The sequence below is a fragment of the Triticum aestivum genome, chromosome 1B (genome assembly GCF_018294505.1).
Source record: "Triticum aestivum cultivar Chinese Spring chromosome 1B, IWGSC CS RefSeq v2.1, whole genome shotgun sequence".
Classification (NCBI taxonomy): Eukaryota; Viridiplantae; Streptophyta; class Magnoliopsida; order Poales; family Poaceae; genus Triticum; species Triticum aestivum.
The window spans coordinates 304,233,794-304,252,022 of NC_057795.1; the positions used below are offsets into that span (position 1 = coordinate 304,233,794).

Consider the following 18,229-nt stretch of genomic DNA (forward strand, 5'->3'; position numbering starts at 1 on the left):
GTTGCACATCAAGTATTTTCTGAACCCACTCCAACTGTGAATGTCTCCATGTCTGAAGCTCAAGCTGCTGAAGACATTCCGGCTGCATCAGCCGAAGAGAATCAAGAAGATGTGCGTATCCCTACTCCCCCAGTTATAGAAGAAGATGTTCCTGAAGTGAAAGTGCCAGTGCCCGACCCTCCTATTCGTCAAGAGGAGGTTGACAATGTTGAGGCTACCACCGCCAACGCCAATGAAGCCAATGACGTAGTCATGGCTGACGCTAATGTGGAGCCTGCACCAACTAGTGTGCCTGAAGCAAGTGTGGCCATTGAACCTGAAACAACCGAGGATGCTGCACCTGAAGCCAATGAGACAATCGCTCCTGAAGCACCTGTTGTGCAGCCTGACGCCTCAACTGTTGCCCCTGCTCCTGTTCCACCACCAAGGTCTCACACAATTGATCAAGCGTACAGTCATGATCAGCTTACCACTGTCCGATGGACCATTCTGGAGCCTCCGCCTACTGCCTTAGGACCTCAATTTGACTATCATATTGAGCATAGGCCTCAGGTCCATAAGCCAAAGCCTAGGTTGCCAAGGTTTCCAGGTAATGCAAACTCACCAGGGTCCTTCAATGCCAATGGCTTCAAAAGCCACAATACCTTCTTTGACAGCACCAAGAACCCCTACTCCAAGCCAAGGAAATCATCAGATCGGTTCTCGAGCTATCAGCAGAGAAGCTATTACTCATGTGTACTATATGATCAAGGGCGCATTTTCCCTCATATGCGCCTTGATACAGAAGCCATTGCTGGACTGCCGTGCTTAGAAGAAGCACTTGATTGCTTTCGTGATGCTGGTCTGCTCCACTTTGTGACAGACAAAGAACATTGGAATGAAGAGCTATTGCTTCAATTCTATGCTACTCTACACATTCGCGGCTACAACAGAGACATCAAGACATGGGTCCTCGAGTGGATGACTGGAAATGTTCATCATGAAGCCAAAGCTATGGATATCATCGAGCTTACAAGGCTAGCCACTCCTGGAGAACTATATGAACTTGACTGTCAGCTACACCGCAATGCTGTAGAGAGTATCTTCCATAAGCCAGAACCCAATATGAGCCAGATGTTGAGCATGATGAAGCCCTTGCCATCTGACGCTGAATATCCAACAGATTTCTTTGTTGAAGACCTTGAGTATCTTCCTCGCACCATATATCATATCATCAGGCGAACTATATGGCCTGTCAAAGGACATTCATCAGCGGCCAAGCTTGAAGGAGCTATGAAGACTTTGGTCTTCTATATTCTCAATGGCATCAGCTTCAACACTCAAGATTTCTTCATCAGGCAACTTGCTGCTTCCGGCTCTGACCTATTTGGTCTGAAGTTTTATGCTCCATGGGTCATGCGCCTCATCAAGAGACACTCATCTGTCAACTATCAGCCATCTGCTCGCAATCATCTGATCTTTTTACTAGAGGTTGATATGTCAGTTGAAGCCATATACCCTGATCCTGCCAAGAAGCCTCTTTGTCTTCAGAATGCCGAGCACCAAAGCTTCACTCAGCCGATTGAAGGTGTTCAAGCAGCGACACGAATCTATCCACTAGCTGGAAACACTCGTCTGCCTCATCGAGCACCCACTGAAGCCACTGAAAGCACCATTGCACAAAGGCCTAGGAAGCGTTCTCGCGTTCTCAATGACCGAGAACTTCTTGTGGCCCTTCATCAGAAATAGGATAAGCATCATTTCTGGCTCAAGAGACAGATGCAAAGCCTCTTGGTGGATGTCAATCACATTCACAACCTTGCCACCAAGAATGCCTTTTTTGCTCATGAAACTTGCTGGCGATCATGGAAGAGTTTGACCCTTCTCAGTGCTGAAGCTGATCTTCAAGACGGTGGCTTCAATGAAAGATTCCAGTTTGACTCCACTCCTCCAAGGACTGCTGTCCTGTGTCGTACTCCATCTCTTGAAGACTCTGAATATTCTTCCTCCGCGGCAACGGTAAATGCCAGAGTGATCGATGATGTCGATGATGCTACTTCACCACCTCCTACTACTGTGCGCATCGACACTGCACCAAGTTCATCTGCACCGCCACCCAACGACGACAACCCTGCTGCTTCACCTACTCATGATGATGAGTAGATGCTCTATGTCTTCAAACCTTTTTGGTCCTTACTGACAAAAGGGGGAGAAGCATATGAGTTGATAGTCTTCAAGCGGGTTCATATGGGCGGTTGCATTATATTTTGGTGCGTGCTTACAACTCTTACCTTTTGAAACATTTGGTTCTCTGAGTTGTAACACCTAAACTTGATGGTCGTCTGCTACTTATTTGCTTTACTGTGATGCGATGATAAATTCCACATGTGCTATGATAACTTCCGCACTTAGATCATTCTGCAGACGTCCATTTTTCATTATGCATGTCATTCTACTTACTATATCAGTTCATGCATGATGAAATTATCTTCATAAGTTGAAGTGTATCTCCACAAGTACAACCTACCATGTGCATTTGCATTCCAAAAGCAAATTACTTACATGCACATCTTCAGGGGGAGCCCTTGCAGCTTATGAAGACTATTTCCTATCCTTACAATTTCACATATTTATCCCCGTTGAAAACTTCAACCAGTTTGTCATCAATCACCAAAAAGGGGGAGATTATAAGTGCATCTAGTGCCACCCCTAGTTGGTTTTGGAGTATTGATGACAAAGTTGGTTGAGGGACTAATGCGTTTGTGAGAATTGCAGGATAACGCAGGTAGTGTCCCTCATTGATTCGGTTTACCTACCGGAGATGACCCCTAAAAATGTATGAAGACATTGAAGACAATGGTGGTATGAGAAGATATTCATATTGAAGACTATGACATGAGAAGACATTGCGTGAAGACTATGGAGCGCGAAGACTGTGTGGATTCGTTGCTTCCTTTTCTTCTTTGTTGAGTCATAGGAACCACCGTACTGTTAAGTGGGGTCCAAGTGAACTAAGTCAGAGTGACTGAAGTGATGCTCAACTCAAATCCTATGTCTTCGAGTGAAGACAATGAGAGCAAACCTTATCCAGAGCTGGATGAGTCAGCTTTGCTTGTAGCCCAAGTAAAGTTGCTGCGTGTGTTTGAAATCTGACCGTTGGAACACCTGTCAGTTCCTTAGTGACCCAGGGTCATTTTGGACAAATCAGGTCGGGTTGCCTAGTGGCTATAAATAGCCCACCCCTTACACCATAAATGGGTGGCTGCTCAGAGTTTGTACACGGCCTTTGTCGTTTGAGAGCAACCCACCTCAAAGCCTTTGAGAGAGAAAAATCCTTGCGAGGACAAAGCCCAAACACCCAGAGCCAAAGAGTGTTAGGCATCACTGAAGTCTTTCTGTCTGTGTGACCTGAAGACTTATTACACTTGAGGACTGTGAATCCTCCAGCCGGTTAGGCGTCGCGTTCTGAGCATCCAAGAGTCATTGTGGATTGCCGAGTGAACAAAGTCTATGAAGGTTTGGAAGTCTACCTTGAAGACTTACCAGAGTGATTGGGCGAGGACTAAGTGTCCTTAGCTCAAGGGGAATAAGGTGAAGACACAGGCTTCTGAGTTGAATCTCAGCCTCCCTAACCAGACGTACAATTGTCACAGCAACTGGAACTGGTCCAACAAATCCTGTTTCTTCAACAAGCAACTGGTTCTATCTCTTCCCTCCTTTACTTTGAGTTTGTCTTCGTGAAGTCATTACTTATCTATCTTATCTGATTGACTTCATTGCTTGACTACTATTGTTGATTGGCTTCATACTATCTTCCATCCTGATCCTAATACCTAGCTGCTATTAGTCTTCATACGTTAACGCTATTGCATACTTGACTATGGCTTGCTTGTTGTAGTTTATCTTCCGCTGCATATCAATTAGGTTATTTCTATTGTTTGTCTTCGAAACTTCCATGTTTTGAAGACTTTGATAAAAATCGCCTATTCACCCCCCCTCTAGTCGATAACTAGCACTTTCAGTTATGCTAAATTGCAATTGCTTCAATGACCGAGATCATAATTTGTTAGTTTTCAATGAAGTTTCGGATTTACATTGTGAATAGATTGTTACTTCAGCATAAGAAATCATATGACAATATATGTTGTTGTTCTAAAGATTATCATGATGCCCTCATGTCCGTATTTTATTTTATCAACACCTCTATCTCTAAACATGTGGAAATATTTTTCGATATCAGCTTTCGCTTGAGGACTAGCAAGGTCTAAGCTTGGGGAAGTTGATACGTCCATTTTGCATCATGCTTTTATATCAGTATTTATTCCATTATGGGCTGTTACTACACATTATATCACAATATTTATGCCTTTTCTCTCTTATTTTATAAGGTTTACACGAAGAGGGAGAATGCCGACAGCTGGAATTCTGGGCTGGAAAAGGAGCAAATATTAGAGACCTATTCCGCATAACTCGAAAAGTCCTGAAACTCCACAAAAGTCAGTTTTGGAATATATTAAAAATATTGGGCGAAGAAAGCACGAGAGGGGGGCCACCCACCAGCCACGAGGGAGGAGGGCGCGCCCCTGCCTCGTGGGCCACCTGGCAGGCCCCCGATGTCCATCTTCTGCTATATGGTGTCTTTTTCCCTGGAAAAAATCATAAGGAAGCTTTCAGGATGAAGCGCCGCCGTCTCAAGGCGAAACCTGGGCAGGACCAATCTAGGGCTCCGGCGAAGCTGTTCTGCTGGGGAAACATCCCTCCGGGAGGGGGAAATCGTCACCATCATCATCACCATCGATCCTCTCATTGAGGAGGGGGTCAATATCCATCAACATCTTCACCAGAAACATCTCCTATCAAACCCTAGTTCATCTCTTGTATCCGATCTTTGTCTCAAAACCTCAGATCGGTACTTGTGGGTTGCTAGTAGTGTTGATTACTCCTTGTAGTTGATGCTAGTTGGTTTATTCGGTGGAAGATCATATATTCAGATCCTTAATGCATATTAATACCCCTATGATTATGAACATGAATATGATTTGTGAGTAGTTACGTTTGTTCCCGAGGACATGGGAGAAGTCTTGTTGTAAGTAATCATGTGAATTTGGTATTCGTTCGATATTTTGATGAGATGTATGTTGTCTCTCCTCTAGTGGTGTTATGTGAACGTCGACTACATGACAGTTCACCATGTTTTGGGCCTAGGGGAAGGCATTAGGAAGTAATAAGTTGATGATGGGTTGCTTGAGTGACAGAAGCTTAAACCCTAGTTTATGCGTTGATTCGTAAGGGGCTGATTTGGATCCATATGTTTCATGCTATGGTTAGGTTTACCTTAATTCTTCTTTCGTAGTTGCGGATGCTTGTGAGATGGGTTAATCATAAGTGGGGTGCTTGTCCAAGGAAGGGAAGTACCCAAGCACTGGTCCACCCACATATCAAATTATCAAAGTAACGAATGCGAATCATATGAGCATGATGAAAACTAGCTTGACGATAATTCCCATGTGTCCTCGGGAGCACTTTGCTTTATATAAGAGTTTGTAATGGATTGTCCTTTTCTACAAAAAGGATTGGGCCACCTTGCAGAACCTTAGTTACTTTTGTTACTTGTTACCCGTTACGAATTATCTTATCATGAAACTATCTGTTACTGATAATTTTGGTGCTTGCAGAGAACACCTTACTGGAAACCGCTCGCCATTTCCTTTAGCTCCTTGTTGGGTTTGACACTCTTACTTATCGAAAGGACTATGGTAGATCCCCTATACTTGTGGGTCATCAAGACTCTTTTCTGGTGCCGTTGCCGGGGAGTGAAGCGCCTTTGGTAGGTGGAATTGGGTAAGGAAACATTTATATAGTGTGCTGAAATTTACTGTCACTTGTTACTATGAAAAGTAATCCTTTGAGGGACTTGTTCAGGGTATCTTCACCCTGAACAGAAGTGCAAAGAGTTTCTCCTCAACCTAATGAACCTACTGAAAATATTTACTTTGAAATTCCTTCGGGTATGATAGAGAAACTGCTAGCTAATCCCTATACAGGGGACGGAACATTACATCCTGATATGCACCTAATCTATGTGGATGAAGTTTGTGGATTATTTAAGCTTGCAGGTATGCTCAAGGATGTCGTCAAGAAGAAGGTCTTCCCTTTATCTTTGAAGGGAAAGGCATTGCCGTGGTTTAGTCTATGTGATCATATTGGATCTTGGAACTACAACTGATTGAAATTGGAATTTCATCAGAAGTTTTATCCTATGCATCTGGTTCATTGTGATCATAATTATATATATAATTTTTGGCCTCGTGAAGGATAAAGTATCGCTCAAGCTTGGGGGAGGCTTAAGTCAATGTTATATTCATGCCCCAATCATGAGCTCTCAAGAGAAACTATTATTCAACTTTTTTATGCTCGGCTTACTCATAAGGATCGCTCCATGCTCAATACTTCTTGTACTGGTTCTTTTATGATGACGACTATTGAATTCAAATGGGATTTATTGGAAAGGATTAAACGCAACTCTGAGGATTGGAAACTCGACGAAGGTAAGGAGTTAGGTATAACCCCTAAGTTTGATTGTGTTAAATCTTTTATGGATACCGATGCTTTTTACGAATTTAGCACTAAATCTGGACTTGACTCTAAGATAGTAGGTTCTTTCCGTGAATCATTTGCTACTCATGTTGATCTCCCTAAGGAGAAGTGGTTTAAATATCATCCTCCCATTGAAGTGAAAGTAGAAGAACCTATTAGATTTGAAGAAAATACTATTACTTATAATGTTGATACTATTGTTCCTACTGCTTATATTGAGAAACCACCTTTCCCTGTTAGAATAAAGGATCGTGCTAAAGCTTCAACTATGGTTCGTAAGAGTAATAGTAGAACACCTACACCCCCTGAGCAAATTAAAGTTGAACCTAGTATTGCTATGGTCAAAGATCTCTTAGTTAATAATATTGATGGGCATGTTGTTTATTTCTATGATGAAGCTACTAGAATTGCTAGACCTGATACTAAAAAATAAACATAGACCTATTGTTGGCATGCCTATTATATCTGTTAAAAATAGGAGATCATTGTTATCATGGCTTATGTGATATGGGTGCTAGTGTGAGTGCAATACCTCATTCCTTATACAAAGAAATTATGCATGATATTGCACCTGCTGAAATAGAAGGTATTGACGTTACTATTAAACTTGCCAATAGAGATACTATTTCACCAATTGGGATTGTTAGAGATGTTGAAGTCTTGTGTGAGAAAATTAAATATCCTACTGAGTTTCTTGTTCTTAGTTCCCCACAAGATGACTTTTACCCCATTATATTTGGTAGACCCTTCTTGAATACTGTTAATGCTAAGATAGACTGCGAAAAGGATATTGTTAATGTTGGTTTAGGGGATATGTCTCATGATTTTAATTTTGCTAAATTTCGTAGACAACCCCGTGATAAAGAATCGCCTAGTAAAGATGAAATTATTGGTCTTGCTTATATTGCCGTGCCTCCTAATGATCCTCTAGAACAATATTTGCTCAACTATGAAAATGATATGTTTATGCATGAAAGAAGGGAAATAGATGAAGTATTCTTTAAGCAAGGACCTATTTTGAAACACAACTTGCCTATTGAAATCCTTGGGGATCCTCCTCCACCCAAGGGTGATCCCGTGTTTGAGCTTAAAGAATTACCTGATACTCTTAAATATGCTTATCTTGATGAAAAGAAGATATATCCTCTTATTATTAGTGCTAACCTTTCAGAGCACGAAGAAGAGAAATTATTGAAAACTCTGAAGAAGCACCATGCTGCTATTGGATATACTCTTGATGATCTTAAGGGCATTAGTCCCACTCTATGCCAGCACAAAATAAAACTGGAGAAAGATGCTAAACCAGTTGTTGATCATCAACGATGGTTAAATCCTAGATGAAAGACGTGGTAAGAAATGAAATACTAAAACTACTGGAGGCAGGTATAATTTATCCAGTTGCTGATAGTCAGTGGGTATGTCATGTCCATTGTGTCCCTAAGAAGGGAGGTATTACTGCTGTTCCTAATGATAAGGATGAATTGATCCCACAAAGAATTGTTACAGGTTATAGAATGGTGATTGATTTCCACAAATTAAATAAAGCTACTAGAAAATATCATTACCCTCTACCTTTTATTGATCAAATGCTAGAAAGATTATCCAAACACATAATTTTTTTCTTTCTGGGTGGTTATTCTGGTTTCTCTCAAATACCTGTGTCAAAAGAGGTTTAGGAAAAGACCACCTTTACGTGCCCTTTCGGCACCTTTGCTTATAGACATATGCCTTTTGGTTTATGCAATGCACCTGCTACCTTTCAAGGATGTATGACTGCTATATTTTTAGACTTTTGTGAAAAGATTGTTGAGGTTTTCATGGATGATTTCTCTATTTACCGAACTTCTTTTGATGATTGCTTAAGCAACCTTGATCGAGTTTTGTCGAGATGCGAAGAAACTAATCTTGTCTTGAATTGGGAGAAGTGCCACTTTATGGTTAATAAAGGTATTGTCTTGGGGCATAAAATTTCTGAAATAGGTATTGAAGTTCATAAAGCTAAAGTTGATGCTATTGAAAAGATGTCTTGTCCTAAAGATATCAGAGGTATAAGAAGTTTCCTTGGTCATGCTGGTTTTCATAGGAGGTTTATTAAAGACTTCTCTTAAATATCTAGGCCTCTAACTAATCTCTTGCAAAAAGATTTTCCTTTTGTCTTTGATGATGTTTGTGTAGAAGCATTTGAAATACTTAAGAAAGCCTTGATTTCTGCACCTATTGTTCATCCAACTGATTGGATAGCATACGGTGGGTAAACAAATTACTGTTGGGCAATTGATAGAACTTCAAATAATTATGACGATATCCAGGCAATGATCATTTTATAGGAATCACGTCCAAAGTAGACCAACTCCTGCCTACATCTACTACTATTAGTCCACGCATCGACCGCTATCCAACATGCATCTAGTGTATTAAGTTCATGGGGAAATGGAGTAATGCAATAAGAACGATGACATGATGTAGATAAGATCTATTCATGTAGGAATAGACCCCATCTTGTTATCCCTAATGGCAATGATACATCATTTCCCTTTCTGTCACTGGGATTGAGCACCGTAAGATCGAACCCATCACAAAGAACCTCTTCCCATGGCAAGAAAAATTGATCTAGTCGGCCTAACTAAACCAAAGATTTGAAGAAGAAACGAGGCTATAAGTAATGATGCATATAAGAGATCAAAAGACTCAAATAACTTTCATGGTAAAAACATAGATCTGGTCATAAACTCAAAGTTCATCGGATCCCAACAAACACACAGCAAAAAGAGTTACATCAAATAGATCTACAAGAGACCATTGTATTGAGAATCAAAAGAGAGAGAGAGAGGAAGCCATCTAGGTACTAACTACGGACCTGTAGGTCTACACCGAACTACTCACGCATCATCAGAGAGGCACCAATGAGGATGATGAACCCCTCCATGATGGTGTCTAGATTGGATCTATGGTTTCTGGAACTTGCGGTGGCTGGAATTGTTTTTCGTTGGCCCCCCTAGAGTTTCTGGAATATTGGGCTATTTATAGAGCAAAGAGGCGGTGCGGGAGGTGGCCGAGGTGGGCACAACCCACCAGAGCGCGCATGGGCGCCCAGGCGCGCCCAGGTGTGTTGTGCTCCCCTCGGAGCCCCCCTATGGTACTTCTTTGGCCCAACAGGTGTCTTCTGATCCAGAAAAAACACCAAAAAGTTTCGCTGTGTTTGGACTCCATTTGGTATTGATTTTCTGCAAAGTAAAAAACAAGCAAAAAAAACAAGCAACTGGCACTAGGCACTATGTCAATAGGTTAGTCCCAAAAAATGGTATAAATTGCTATAAAATGATTGTAAAACAGCAAAGAATAATAATATAACAGCATGGAATAATGAAAACTTATAGATACATTGGAGATGTATCAACATCCCCAAGCTTAATTCCTGCTCGTCCTCGAGTAGGTAAATGAGAAAAACAGAATTTTTTATGTGGAATGCTGCCTAACATGTTCATCACATATTCTTTTCTTTGTAGTATGTACATTTGGAATTTTATATGATTCAAAGCAATAGTCTAGTTTTGACATGAAAATTTCAATACTCAAGCATATCAACAAGAAACTATGTCTTTCAAAATATCGATACTAACGCAAGGTATCCCTACCATTATTCTCAATCATTGATCCATTCATGAAACACACTCGCATATTAGCTACACCCAATGCTCAAGTACGATCATAGTGCCCCTTAGTTGGTGCTTCATAAGAGAAGATGGAGACTCAAAATAAAAATTGCATAAAGTAAATAGAAAGGCCCTTCACAGAGGGAAGTAGGCATTTGTAGAGGTGCCAGAGCTCAAAGCAAAAAGATAGAGATAAAACATTTTGGGTGGCATGCTTTTCCTGTCAACAAAAACGATCAAGTAGTTCCCAATACTTTCCATGCTAGATATATCATAGGCGGTTCCCAAACAGAAAATAAAGTTTATTCCCTTTTCCACCATACTTTCACATTCCACGGCTAACCGAATCCACGGGTGTCGTCCATACCAACACTTTCCAAGGAGTTTATTATTTGACAACATAAAGTAAATTCATTTTTCATTTCGGGACTGGGCATCCCTAATACCTTTGCCGTACTCTCGTGCAATGACAAGTGAATAAACACTCATTTTGAGAATAACACATCTAGCATGAAAAAATATCAGCCACCCCCTACCGTTTCATGAGCAGTACCGGGACACAACAAAGAAATTTTTTCTGAAAATTAGAGATGGCACACGTGTGGAGAAAGGAAAGGAACATCGTCCCTTCTCTCTTTTTCTCTCATTTTTTCCTTTTTTCCTTTTTCCTTTTTTCTTTTGGGCTCTTTGGCCTCTTTTTTGGGGGCTCTTTGGCCTCTCTTTTTTCGTCCGGAGCCTCATCTCTACTTGTGGGAGAATCATAGACTCCATCATCCTTTACTCACATGGGACAATGCTCTAGATGATCAACGCACTTTTATTTACTTACAACTCAAGAATTACAACTCGATACTAGAACAAATATGACCCTATATGAATGGTGGCCAAACCAAGTCAATAGACCAGAGAGAAATACAAAGCAATCTTAATCATGCATAAAAGAGTTCAAGGAAGACACAAATAATATTCATAGATAATGTGATCATAAACCCACAATTCATCGGATCTCATCAAATACACCACAAAAGAAGATTATATCGGATAGAACTCCAAGAACATTGAGGAGAACATTATATTGAAGATCAAAGAGAGATAAGAAGCCATCTAGCTACTAGCTATGGACCCGTAGGTCTGTGGTAAAGTACTCACACATCATCAGAAGGGTAGCAAGGTTGGTGTAGAGGCCCTCCGTGATCGAATCCCCCTCCGGTAGATTGCCAGAAAAGGCCCCAAGATGGGATCTCACGAGAACAGAAGCTTGCAGCGGCGAAAAAGTATTTTTGTGGACGCTTCTGATGTAGATGGAATATTTGGGTATTTATGGAGCAAGAATTAGGGTTAGGGGAGTCTGAGGGGCCCACAAGCCTAGGGGTCGTGCCCCCCTAGGGTGCACCCTCAGGGCTTGTGGCCCTCTTGTGGCTCATCTGCCCTCCTCTCCAAGTCTCCTAGGTTTCTTTTGGTCCAAGAAAATTCATCATACAATTTTATTTCGTTTGGACTCCGTTTGATATTGATTTTCTGTAAAATATAAAAATAAGGAAAAACAACAACTGACACTGGGCACTAGGTTAATAGGTTAGTCCCAAAAAATGATATAAAATAGTACCAAAATCGATATAAAACATCCAAGATGGATAATATAATAGCATGGAATAATAAAAAATTATAGATATGTTGGAGACGTATCATCGATGACCAGGTGTAGTTAGGAGGTCCCAGGCAGGAGGCCTTGCCTTTTCAATTGATGCTACTTTTGTGTTAGCCTTCTTAAGGCATCCTTGTTTAACTTATGTCTATACTCAGATATTGTTGCTTTCGCTGACTCGCTTGTGCTTCAAGCTTATGTATTCGAGCCCTCGAGGCCCCTAGCTTGTAATATAAAGCTTGTATTATTTTAATTTGTGTCTAGAGTTGTGTTGTGATATCTCCTCGTGAGTCCCTGATCTTGATCATACACATTTGCGTGTATGATTAGTGTATGATTGAATTAGGGCCGTCACAAGTTTGTTTCAGAGCTAGGTTGCATGTAGGAACCCCCTTTCCAACTCCTTGTCCGAAGTTGAGTCTACTACTTGAAAAATGGTTTTACTAACATGGTTGTGTGGCTTACGGGACCGCGTCGCCAATTGGTGGTATTAAGATCTTTTATTCCTTGTGTATACTCTGGGACTCTGATCTCTCTTCTAGTCGGGTTAAATGATTTTGCTAAATCTACCATTAGGTTCTCATGATCACATCCACCTAGAGGTTTATATTGCCCTTTTCTTGAACTAAGGGCCAAGATCTGCTTCACAATATTCACTGACCGCAGGATACTTTTATCGAGGGCACCCTACGATGTCCCCTGCAGATCCCTTGCTCCAGTGGTTTTTCTTCAACGTTGATGTAGCCTTTGCTATGCCCCGTTGTTGTATCCCTCCATCGCGTGCATGCGTGCCGCCTAGTATGTCTAGGAGTTTCTCTTGTCCGAACTCATATGAAGAACATGTAATTGGCTCTGTATATGTATATGTATGTCTTCAATGACTAATGTTTTGTACATACCGCGCCTTTGCTCATTGTTCATATTACATCATGAGTGACTCCATACACTTGCTCCACCCCTTTCTAAACTACCCCCTGTTGCATTTATGCAGGATGGTTAGACCCGCTTGTCATGGCCGCCCGAATACATGGCCGAAATGATACAACAGTTGAGCTGAATCGCCAGTTCATGGAAGGAGTCATGGCTCAGTTTCCACGTCCCAATATGAATCAGCAACCAGCCCCAGTGACTCTGCAAGACTTTGCGCGTCTCAATCTTGTCATCTACTACAGCTCAACTCAGCCCCTTGATGCTGATGACTGGCTCCGTGACATCACTTTCGAGTTGGAGCCTACTGATGTAGCCCCTACCAACTATGTCACCTTTGCGACATATTATCTGAAGGGTCCCACTTCTCAATGGTGGCATAGTCACATGCGTTCCTTACCTGTTGGAACCACCATCACTTGGCCGCAATTCCAAGCTGTATTCCGTGGGCCAATTTCAAACCACCATGGATAGTCACAACGTCCCTGTTGAATTTGAAGGGTTGGAATTCCATGTTTCCCCCATTGTTTTGAAGTCTTCCAGATATTTACCTCATTCTGGAAATGGAATGGTTGAATACACATACTGCTTCTATCATTAGTGCTACTAAATCCGTCCATCTACTACATCATTCAAGCGTGATAGTATGCTACCATGCTCATCTTGTCCGTAATGCCAAAGCCCGAATTTATTCCTTGAATGCGATAAACGCTTCTCCTCTTGTGAGAACGGGAAACATTTCAATCATTTGTGAATTCCAAGATGTCTTTCCAAAAGAACTACCCAGTCCATGACCTTGAACTTGCTCCAGTAAAATTTGCACTGAAGTTGTGGCGGCATTTCCTTCTTGGTAATCGTTGCGAGATCTTCACTGATCATCAAAGTCTGAAGTATCTATTTACTCAGCTAGATCCGGGTCTCCATCAACAACGATGTATGGAAACAATTACAGACTATGACTATGGTATTTCTTATACCCCTAGCAAGACTAATATCATGGCCGATGCCCTGAGTCACAAGTCTTATTGCAACAACCACATGGCTTCTAAAGCTCAACCCCTACAAGGTGATCTCACTTACTGAGAGCCTCTGATCCGCGTTCTCGTTCAAGGTGGATGTCGCATCCATCATAGGGCTATCAAATTTCTAAATGCTCAGTGGTCAAATCATTCTAAACATGAATCCACTTGGGAACGCGAGGATCGTCTTCGTGTTGAATACCCCGTTTTGTTTCTGTCTACCTCCTAAATCTCGGGAAGAAATTTCTTATAGTGGAGGAGATTTGTAACTCCCCAGTGTCATGCTACAGTGACCACATGCTAATCATGCCATTGTTACCTAATTTTACTAAACTAAAATGCCATTAGTCTCAACCGGAAACTTAAATTTAAATTCAAATATGAGTCAAACTATTATTTCTTCAAACATGAAAAGTGAAGTGTTCATATTTTTGCAAATAATCAGTAGATAATTGTCATGTAATAACCAACATTAATTGAATATTTAAATGACCTTAATTAATTTACAACAGTGCCAAAATAGCAACATTTATCCCGTTTATAACTACTACAAATTTCAAATGAAATTATCTTGCCTCCAAACCTTTTTCTGGCAGTGCTAAATATTGCATGTAATTTATTGAGCCAAGTCACATATTTTACAAATGTGAATGGGTGGCCTAACAATTTACAAATCAGAGAAGAAACAGAAAAGAAGAATAAGAAAAGACCTAAACTACTGGTGGACCGGGCTCTAGGTCAACAGTGGGAGCCCAGCCCACCTCGCCACCTCCTCCTTCCTACTGCTCACCAGGAGCGTCGTGGACGCGGGCGCCCCTTCCTTGGCTGCGGATGGCTACGTGGTGTCCATTCAGTGGCTGCCTAACGCAGATAAGGTCTCCCCGAGTCCCGAACGAACCCTAGGCCTCACCACTTCCCCCCTCGCCCCTATGGCCTCGCCTTCTCCTGCCCGAAGCTCCATCGTCGCGCCGCCATCGCCCACGTACCCACCGGCGCCCCCCGCACCGAGCTAGCGTGTCCTTGCGCCTCCCCATGTTCGTCCACGCCTCTGATGACCACCAGCTCGGACTACAGAGGTCCCCGTCACCGGATCGGGCGTCTCTGGAGCGGTTTTTTGTAGCTGGGGCTACACGGTACCCTTTATCTGAGCCTTCCATTCACACCCATGTTTCATTGAGATTTGTGCACACAACAATTGGCTCTGAACACTTAATCCTTAATCTTCTGGCTGGAAGCCTACTAAAGCCTAACTCTGGGCGGGCCATGCTAGGCCACTGTTCACGCCACGAGTTGACGTGTGCCTGCAGCAGTCTTGGCCCACTCACCGCTTTATTTCCCCGTCGACGCCTCTACTATCGTTCTTCCCAATCGACGCCTCTTCTCTCCTCTTCCCCTCCGCCATAACGAGGACACACCCTCCTCCTCCGATTTTTCGTCAAAAGAGACCATCTACCGGATTGAAATGACAAAAAAGACCATCTCTGAGTCAGATTGACAAAAGAGACCCCCTCGCCGTGGCGGCAGGCGCGCCGGGCGACACGTGGCACCTGCCGCCACGGGGTGAGGCGGCTAGCCCTGCCGCCATGCTGCCAGGCGGCAGGCAGCCCGCAACGGATTTTCTCATCCGTGCCCGCGTCGGACGGAACGGAGCCAGGCAGGTGGGCCCGACCGCCACCTGGTGAGACAGCAATACTGTGCCCTGTCGCCACAGGGCGAGGCGGCAGTATTGTTGCTGGGCCATGCCGCCATGGCGTATGGCGGCCGGGCTGCTGCTGCATGCATGCTTGACGTGTCACTTGTAACGCCGGTAATGGAAGCTTGCTTTGGGGTCGTGTCACGTTAAGGTCTTAATTGCAGTAGCGATGCCTTCTCTAGAACAAAAAGGCCGGGCTCTGGTGACACGAAGTGTATAATGATGGATGTGATCTTACACGGCGAGCAATCAATAATGGAATGGGTTATATAACCAGTTCGTGCGATATGTATATCCTAATTTGATAGTTCATTCATACTATGTGACAGGTCAAGCTCGTGTTTAGGCAGACAACATGGGCACACATCAGCTGAATCGGCATAGTACTAGTTGTCGTCATGGATGTGATTGTTACCACATCAAGCATGCATGCAGCAGCAGTGCGGCCGCCACACACCGTGGCGGCATGGCCCAACAACAGTGCTGCCGCCACGCCCTGTAGCGACAGGGCACAGTGCTGCCACCCCACCTGGTGGCGGCAGGGCCCATCTGCCTGGCTCCGTTCCGTCCGACGCGGGCGCGGACAAGAAAATCCGTTGCGTGTCGCCTGCCGCCTGGCAGCGTGGCGGCAGGGCCAGCCGCCTCACCCCGTGGCGGCAAGTGCCACACGTCGCCCGCCGCGCCTGCCGCCACGGCGTGGGGGGTCTCTTCTGTCAATCTGATCCAGAGGTGGTCCTTTTTGTCATTTCAATCCGGCAGGTGGTCTTTTTTGACAAAAAATCTCCTCCTCCATCCTCGTCTTCCCCTCCGCCATGAAGGAGGTCGCACCCTCCTCCTCCACGCTCCACTTCCCCTCTGACATGAACGAGGACGAACCCTCCTCCTCCACCCTCCTCTTCCCCTCCGCCATGAACGAGGTCAGACCAGGCGTGGTTTTGGATCTCGACGATCCTCCTAGTCGCTACAACAGATTGGGGAAAGTCACTACCGTCGGGGTGGAGCAGGGAATCGGATGCGGAGGTGCTGAAAAGGAGGCGGGGGTGGATCTTGGCAGTCATCTCCGCTGTCGGTCGGGGCGGAGCAGAGCATCCCGGGCGCAAGGGGTGCTGAAAAGGAGGCGGCGGTCGGTCTTGGGAGCTCGTCGGCACTCACGGCCATGTGCCTCTCGCCCGGTAATCTCAGGTTCGTTCCAATCCCAAACTACAACTTGTATCAGTGTTATCTCCATCTGATTCAGGTAGTTTGGCTACAACTTGGTCGTAATTCCCCAAGCTCTGTTTTGGATCAGTGTTTTGTATCAGATTGCTTTTGGCCATGATTTCAGATCCAGAACGGAGACATCGTTCCTTTTTACGTGTATGACTTGATGCACTTGAGGGGAAACAATGGTGTCCGCCCGAGGCAATTCATTGAGACTATCGATGACGACTGAGAAAAAATGTGCCTATGCATGATATGGGGGCTGTCAAACATGCGTCTGGTGCAAATAATCAAGAAAAAAAAGATCCGTTATGTACCCTTTTGTTGCGATTTGGAATCTTGGTATGCAAACACTACTGTTTGCTTTAATCAACAATTTGATCTGTTGTGTATCCTTTTGTTGTTGGACCTATATTTCTCTTATGATCTTATTCTGAACGCAAGAAGCTTTTGAATATGTGTGTGGATGACTACTGTTTTTTCTCTCATTGTCCATTACGAGTAAATTCTAATATTTGACAGTATGCATGCTCGTATTGGGGTCTTGTAATTTTTTTTGATTATCCCTTATTTCTGAAAATAAAGAATGGCTAGGGCCTGGTAAAGCTCATCTCATTTGCTCCATCTTAATCACCATTGTGTGGCTAGGGCGGTGAGTGTCTTGTGTCAGTAGAAAAACACATGGTAGGAATCAATTCACTGTTCACTATGCTGGCAGCTCAGTAGAAAAACGCATGGTAGGAATCAATTCACTGTTCACTATGCTGGCAGCTAGTGGTGATGTGACGGGGACAGCTATGTGTGTGTCCCTCAATACCTACTAGGAATCAATTCACTGTTAATATAGCCTTTACTTTTGAGACTAAACACCCTGTGGCTGCTGTGATAATACTGTGCTAGCACACATCTCGATACGGCGACCAACGGCACAGATAAGGGGCACCGTGTAGGACCAGCTACAAAAAAACTTTGTGGGCGTCTCCGCCCGCTTCGGCCTCCGTCATCCGGCCGCTTCAACCACTGCTCCGACGCCACTCCGGCCTCCCCGACCTCACCACCAATCTCGCCGTGAGCTCCTCTCCCCCCTCATCTCTCTTACACGAGCTCGTCCTTTAGGCGGTAGGACCGCCATGGCCGAAGCTTGATGCCGTTCGGCGGCCTATTGGTCACACACGTGTGCCCATCACCTTCGCTGCATCGCATACGTACTCCCCTAGCCTCCCGCTCGTCGTGTGTGCCCGTGTCTTCGACACCGTTGAGTCCGAGGTGGCGCCACCGCTGAGCCCCATGCTACCTCACCTCTGGTTTCGTCCGGCCGCGACCTTGGCGTGCCGTACCTTGCTCGGCCCGCGCCTCGTGCCCCCCTGGCCGTGTCTGACGCCACTCGCCCCGCTCGCCGCTCGCCTGCCTCGCTCGCAGCTGCGCGTCGCCCGCTCGCCCACCCTGTGCCTAGCCCGCAGCCCCGCACGCCTCGCCTTGCTCGTTCGGCCGTGCCTACTTCGCCGAGGCTGGATCC

At 44.1% G+C, this 18,229-nt stretch overlaps 1 protein-coding gene across 1 annotated transcript; it reads left to right on the plus strand.

Annotated features, from left to right (window-relative positions):
* Positions 1 to 16,274: 16,274 nt before the first annotated feature.
* LOC123090588 (uncharacterized) lies at positions 16,275 to 17,201 on the plus strand. Its single transcript, XM_044511909.1, has 2 exons — positions 16,275 to 16,695; positions 16,838 to 17,201. The coding sequence occupies exons 1-2, from the start codon at positions 16,326 to 16,328 to the stop codon at positions 16,873 to 16,875; spliced, it is 408 nt and encodes a 135-aa protein (XP_044367844.1). The 5' UTR covers positions 16,275 to 16,325; the 3' UTR covers positions 16,876 to 17,201.
* The last annotated feature ends 1,028 nt before the right edge of the window (positions 17,202 to 18,229 follow it).